The 7057-nt window shown below is 31.7% G+C and overlaps 1 protein-coding gene across 2 annotated transcripts; it reads left to right on the forward strand.

Moving 5' to 3' along the window:
- Positions 1 to 1075: 1075 nt before the first annotated feature.
- On the forward strand, positions 1076 to 6012 carry LOC112714979 (WD repeat-containing protein 55). Of its 2 annotated transcripts, none has more exons than XM_025766689.3 (16): positions 1076 to 1387; positions 2011 to 2121; positions 2234 to 2266; positions 2384 to 2448; positions 2538 to 2625; positions 2719 to 2791; positions 3137 to 3243; positions 3388 to 3430; positions 3528 to 3584; positions 4132 to 4208; positions 4357 to 4405; positions 4493 to 4539; positions 4625 to 4698; positions 4840 to 4895; positions 5561 to 5693; positions 5776 to 6012. In XM_025766689.3, exons 2-16 carry the CDS (start codon positions 2021 to 2023, stop codon positions 5850 to 5852), a joined length of 1080 nt encoding a protein of 359 aa, XP_025622474.1. In that variant the 5' UTR covers positions 1076 to 1387; positions 2011 to 2020; the 3' UTR covers positions 5853 to 6012. The 2 variants fall into 2 exon arrangements, with proteins under 2 accessions (XP_025622474.1, XP_025622473.1); XM_025766688.3 differs by having other exon boundaries at positions 1078 to 1387; positions 1988 to 2121.
- The last annotated feature ends 1045 nt before the right edge of the window (positions 6013 to 7057 follow it).

Here is a 7057-nt window from a genome sequence, read left to right on the forward strand (position 1 = left end):
AATAGCCGTTAGAAACTAGCCGTTACTATGTTACCGTTATTATTAATAAATTAATATTTTGTTACTCTATATATACCACTTAGATACACTTCTATTAGAGTATGATGATGTTGAAAATGGCTTATCACAACCTCAGCTAGGAGAGGAAGATTTTGCACCATACCATCAATTTCTCCAAAGAAATGCCCAACTTCGAAATAGATAGCAGCATAGACAATTGAAGGAGGACTTGATTGAACACATATGACAATTCTATAATGCTTGTGGTCAAGTATAGAGTTTAATTATGTTTTTCTTTGTATTAAGTAATTTTACAAATTAGTGTAACCCCGAATTATCTATTGTGTATTATTGTTATATATGAATTTATTTAATATTAATATCTTTTAATAGTGAATTATTTTTAAATTTAAATATTTAAATTATATTATTAAAAAAAATTAATTACATTAATTTCAAATATTTTAATTAATTAATTAAGTGAGACCACAACAGGAACTAAAGTTAGTTTCTTCTAATGGAGAAGAGAAAGATGTTTTGAGTTCCTATTTACTGTTTATGATGCAAAAACTGATATGAAATTACTTTTTATGACAGATGAGTTATAAACAAGAACTGGGATGTGTTTTCTATTGGAGATGGTCTTAGAACTTAGGATGAGAGTTGAAAAAAGAGTTAGGAATTTGAGATAAGATAGGTTAAATTAGAGGAGTAATTTAAAAATTTTTAATAACTTTTTAGGATTTAAATAATTTTATTAACTGAAATTCACTTTTTATAGATATAAAGTTATTTTTATATTTTTCTGAATATATTTATCAGAACATCCTAAATATATATGGGTAGAATGATAGTTTACCCCAAAAAAATTATAATTCTACTATAAAATTAAAAAAAAATAATTAGGATTTCACAAAGAATCATCGGACTATGTAAATCTAGCAGGGCATGCAAATTTTAATGGGAACTTTATGAATATAATTTTTTGAAACCGAATAAAAACGTAAATAAATATAACATTTATATTTTGTCATAAAGTTATTAATATATCATTTCACTTGCTTCTAATTTTCTCACTCTTCAATTTTTCTTTTTCTTCTTAATCGAAAGGAAATATATTTTTTCCTTATTTTCTTTTCTCAACCAAACAAAGCATAAATAAGTCGATTTGTATTTCTTGATTTTAGGGGATTTGAATTTAAACATTTAGGCCTAGGTTTACATGCACACACTCTTAAACCCTTCCTTCGCCGCTTTCCCCCTCTCAGCCTCTTCCACACCGCCGCTTCGCCCTCCTTGGCTTCGCCTCTCTCTTCTTTGTCTGTCTCTGTTCGCTGGCGGAGTGTTGGTCATCGCTGTTCATCTTTCATCACTCCAGTTAACCTCGGTAGGCATTCGATGCAAATGGAACTTCACACGGTGATATTAGTTTCTGAATTCTGAGCTGCAACTCTTGCTGAACGTTAAAATTTAAATATCTGTTACGTTAATTGTCGTTCTTTTTCCCGGTTATTTAAATAGGAATTTCCGATTTTGAATTCTAGTGTAGCAATGAACAGGAAAATCGTGAATTGACTTGACAAGTTAGACCCTCGAGTTTGACGAGCATATTTCCTATTCAATTTATGTTAATTTCATTTCAACTAAGACAGCATAAAAATAGTGTGGTTGACTAATGGAATAAGAAAAACATGGAATAGCTTAGGAGAAAAGATGAAGGAGGAGAGATTGCTTGCATGTGTTAATTGAGGTTAAAGAGTATTTCACGTTGGTTAGGCTGCCTTTTTATTATGATTTAATATCAACTTCATCATCAAATCATATTTGATTAGTGTAGATCTCTGAAAGGAATTTAAATCTAGTTACTTTTTAATTTTATTCAAGTAACTTATTTTTAATTAATTAGTTCAAAATCAAGGTGTTGAACTGCAATAATTCTTAACTTAATTGAATTCCAATGTGCTTTTCCCCCTTCTTTTGGTTTAAGCTTCTCTCTATTCAATTTACTAGAGAGAACCAAATGGCGATGGAAATAAACCTCGGAAAACTTGCATTCGACATAGACTTTCATCCCTCCGATAATCTTGTTGCTGCCGGACTCATCACTGGTCACCTTCACTTGTTAGTTATTTAGCTGGCTTCTTTCTTTACTTTTCTTTTGATTCTCTTCTGCAATTTTTTTCCTTCAATTTTCGTGTTTAATAACTATATTGGAATTGTTATGTGTTTCTAGATATCGTTTCAGTGTTGATAGCGAGCCTGTGAGGTATAAATTATGAAAGTTATTTGCTTTTCAATAATTTTGTTTGTTGAATACATGGACAAAAAATGGTTTTTTACATTATTTGATTATTTGGTTTGTTTGGGCTTGTTTTGAGTTAAGGCTGTTGGAAGTTAATGCCCACTCTGAGTCCTGTAGAGCTGCTAGATTCATCAATGGTGGACGTGGTAATGCTCATTCTATTGTTGCTTGTTCTATATTGCATGTTAAGTTGGCTTAAACTGATTGAAAATGGTTGACGTGATTTGTGTTTTAGCGGTTTTGACGGGTTCGCCAGATTGTTCCATACTGGCTACTGATGTGGAAACTGGAGCTACAATTGCGCGGCTTGATAATGCCCATGAGTGAGTGAATTTAATTCCAATTAAGATATTTTTATGTTATGCTTGCTTATTATGCATATGCTTAACTTTGAAAATTTTATTTGTGTTATGCAGGGCTGCTGTTAACAGGTTGATAAACTTGACTGAGTCAACTGTTGCCTCAGGAGATGATGATGGCTGCATTAAGGTAATTGTTTTGGGTCATTTTACATTTTGAGCATGTGTTAATATTCATGCAGTATCCAGTATGTTTTATGATATTAGAAGACTAATAACTGATGAGTGATAATTTAGTCACTATTCACTAATATTCAAAAAATAACTGATCTTAATCAATTATTATCTACTATGAAGATCCTATGGTCTTCGTAAGGATATAGAATATGGTGTCCTACCATTCCACTTCCTCATTGTAGTGTAAATATTTGGTTTGGAAATTGTACTTATTTTTTAATGCAAATGTATTGGACTTTTGGAGTTGAAAGGATGAGTGCTTTCTCAATGCTTTTTATTTGGGTTATCCTCATTGTAGGTATGGGATACCAGGGAGCGTTCTTGTTGCAATACATTTGACGTCCATGAAGATTACATTTCAGACATGACTTTTGCATCTGATGCGATGAAACTATTAGCCACAAGGTAGTGAATTCAGTAGATTTATTCAAAGGCCCTATGTGAGATATATATACACACACACACACACACACACACACACACACTTTTCACTGGCATCTAAATGCTATCTAAAATCTATTTGCCTTTAAATTTATTTTCATTGTTAAGTGGAGATGGGACTCTATCTGTTTGCAATCTACGGCGAAATAAAGTAAGTTGTATATTATTGTTTTCTTTTTTCTTTTAAAAATTAAATGCTTATTGTTTGTTGTGTTTGAATTTTATCATCGCTTCCTGCTTTTGGATAGGTCCAAGTTCAGTCTGAATTTTCTGAAGATGAGCTATTGTCAGTTGTTATAATGAAGGTATCCTCGTCATAGTTACTATTTGATGTATCTTCTGGGTTTTAACACTTATTTATTTATTCTTGTTGATGAGTTTAAAAACTTATCTAATGTTAATATTAGAATGTAATTTAGGTGTTCTCTTATTAGACTGGACCTCCTTATTTTTAAACATTCTTAGTTATTATCATGTGTGCATTTGGCATACTTCCTGATGGAACAATACCGATGAGGCTAATTAATATTCCCTCAATATCATTGTATAATATATATTGATGAAATTGCAGCCATAGTATTATGGGAGAGACTTAATCCTATGTTGATTTTAGCGTTGAAAACTTCCATCTTAAGTAGCTTCAAAATGGCCAAAAAGTAGCCTGGTTGTTTTGAAGAGCTATTTTAATTGACGGAACTATAAAACATGGATGGGAAAGGAAATAGATACTTTTTCCCCATATTTTAGAAAACGCTTCTAAAAATTATTTAACAATATAAAAGAAATTTGAGGAATTACTTGTATAGAGAAAATTGTTTTTATATTGTTGATGTTTAATTCTCTTGTGATCAGAATGGTAGGAAAGTTGTCTGTGGATCACAGACTGGAGTCCTGCTCTTGTATTCATGGGGATGCTTCAAGGATTGCAGGTATTGGATTTTAGAATAAAGAAAATCACAACCGGTTATGTTAGGAAATTTGTTTATGACAGATATTAATTGATTGGTTATTATATTTCTCATGACTTTTAGATTCTTTGTCTTATTGATGCTCTTGCTTAATGGCTCCAATTCACAGTGACCGATTTGTTGATCTATCACCAAACTCTATTGATACTATGTTGAAGGTAAGTAGATTTGGACTATTTCAGCATCACTTTCTACCATGTTGACCTCGTGTAATAAAGTTTTGAATAATTCCTTTATAATCTCAGCTTGATGAAGATAGGATTATTACTGGATCAGAGAATGGGATTATCAAGTGAGACTTTACAATATGAAAATTATATTTCAATTTCTTGTTTCTTTAGTACTCCATTCCAAGTATATATATGTTCTTTGTTCAGCCTGGTTGGGATATTACCTAACAGAATCCTCCAGCCGATTGCAGAGCACTCAGAATATCCTGTCGAGTGTCTAGGTAATATGTGGTCTCTTTCTCTTCTGTCACCATTTCAGCATGCTTACTATTTTGCCCTTTTCTCCGTCTTTCTTTTCTTGCTCCTAGCTGCAAGTCTGATCCATGGTGTTGTTTCTGTTTTTACCCTCATTTTCCCTGCAGCATTCTCTCATGATAGAAAATTTCTTGGCAGTATTGCTCATGATCAAATGTTAAAGGTACTTAATTTCCTTAATTCTTCCCCCTCCAATATTAATAGTAATTTCTTGCTCGACTTTAATTGTTTGCTCATTCACGCTAGCCGCTAAGAATGTCTGGTTAAGTTAGAATTTTAGTATATTTAAGGAATTTCCTCTTCAGTCCTCATCATGAATAGGCAAATATTTGGTAACATTTACTTCAATTTGGAAAAATATGTTCCATTCAGAAACAGACAAATGATGAGATCTTTTTTCAGCTTAAGGAGTAAGGCAAAGAAATTTATGCCTACAATGACATGGTATATAGCTTAAGAGTAATGCTACGTGTACATCAAAATCAGCCACCAAAGTCGGCCACCAGTATAAAATACACGCTGGAATACAAATACACATTGAAAATAAATTAAATCACATATATATATTTATACACAAATACATTGGTGGCTGATTTTAGTGGCTGATTTTGGTGTACGAATATCATTTTTGATAGCTTAATGACCTTTTGGTTTGAGTGTGGAGCTATCTAGCTGCAAACATTGTCAGCAGATTCCTCCTTAATTGGTCTTCTAGTCCTTCATTATAATAGTGTGAAAACTAGTTGTGTATACGTGTATGTTCTGCGGTTTGTATAGAGTATACAGATGAGTTTAGCATCTTAACTTTCATAAATTTCTTTTCCGCAGCTATGGGACTTGGATAATATTTTACAAGGTTCAGGAAATTTGCAAAGAAACCGTGATGGAGCTAGAGACAGTGATGATGATGATGATGATGATGAGATGGATGTTGATACTGATTCTTCCAAGTTTAACAAGGGTATATTTTAATAAATTCAAATGATATGAAAATTTTCTATATTATACATCATATACTTCATTTTATGTTGCTACCATTGCAGGGACCAAGACCAAGAGGAAGCTTGGTAATAATGAACATGCCTTAGGCAGTTCAAACGATTTCTTTGCAGATTTATAGGAAATTATTCATTATTCAAATGTGAGAACTTGCTTAATCTTGTTTAATGAAAATGGCTTTCTTGGGTGCATTTTGCATCGTTATAATTTTGTTTTTATTTTTCTTTATTACATTGTATCATTGTTAATTTAACAAGCAGTGAATGGTGTTATATGTGTTATTCTTCGGTATTGTTAATTTTTCCTCAACATTTTAATAAGTGTTTTGTCAAAGCTTGGATACTCTTCGAATTATGGTCTTAACTAAATTTAGAGCAAGTTCAGTATGAAACATTCATTTTGAGCCAAGTAATCTTTCAATTGGAGGGGTTTTTTTTGTGTGACTGAAATAAACTAAAAAAAAAACAAAACAAACAAAATAAATGAACTACTTAAATAGAAGGACAATCTCGTTTAAAATTATTCTTAAACTCTTCCCAAAATGAAGGAAGTTTTACGTGAGAAAGTTGTAATTTCATTGTCATTTTTGTTATAATATTTGTCACCGTGTTTGCATTTTTCATAATCAAACGGATGTCAATACGTCAATTCTAATGCATGATATCTTTTATTTTGAGCGTTAATGGATCAATAAACTCAAAACTATCTTGAGTAACAAGATTAAATGTTTCTACACAATCCGTCTTACAAATAACATCTCGTTGACCTACATCCCAAGTTAAGAGATATTCTTTTCAAATAGCAAACAATTCTTCTTGACTATTACTCTCCATCATTCCCAAACACCCTCTTTGCCAACTCTCATTATAATCTCTAATAATACAAGTAAAACTAACATTATCACCCGAACCAAAATAACCAGCATCACAATTAATAAATCTCTCATTATACGTTGTAATGCCAGACAAATCACTTTTTTCGGAGACCAAATTTTATGAGGATTAAAGATGCATTATTCCTTACTCGTCATATCCATCAAAGTTCCAAAAAGAACTTGAACGGATGTTCTCTGCTATGATACAAGAACCAGTTCTTCAAATCCAAAGGATGACAAGAAATATCCAACTTATGCCAAACATGAAAGAATAGTAAACAATTTTTTACTGACTAAAATATTGGATTAAAAAATTTGTAATATCATTTTCTTTAGACAGTTAACGGTTCGAACTGCCCTATCTATCAGATGCGATGTTTTTTAGCCCGTTGACATGACCCAAAACAATGTTTGTAATTATGAAAAATTAATTATTTAGATCTTCTCCGTTT

This window comes from Arachis hypogaea, chromosome 10 (genome assembly GCF_003086295.3).
Source record: "Arachis hypogaea cultivar Tifrunner chromosome 10, arahy.Tifrunner.gnm2.J5K5, whole genome shotgun sequence".
Taxonomy (NCBI): Eukaryota; Viridiplantae; Streptophyta; class Magnoliopsida; order Fabales; family Fabaceae; genus Arachis; species Arachis hypogaea.

Bases quoted from the DNA above. Each gene is read 5' to 3' on its own strand.
- LOC112714979 (XM_025766688.3), top strand. From the start codon at position 1,223: ATGCACACACTCTTAAACCCTTCCTTCGCCGCTTTCCCCCTCTCAGCC. The intron at 1,388-1,987 runs GTAGGCATTCGA...TTTTGGTTTAAG, and splicing joins CATCACTCCAGTTAACCTCG to CTTCTCTCTATTCAATTTAC. The intron at 2,122-2,233 runs GTTAGTTATTTA...ATGTGTTTCTAG, and splicing joins ATCACTGGTCACCTTCACTT to ATATCGTTTCAGTGTTGATA.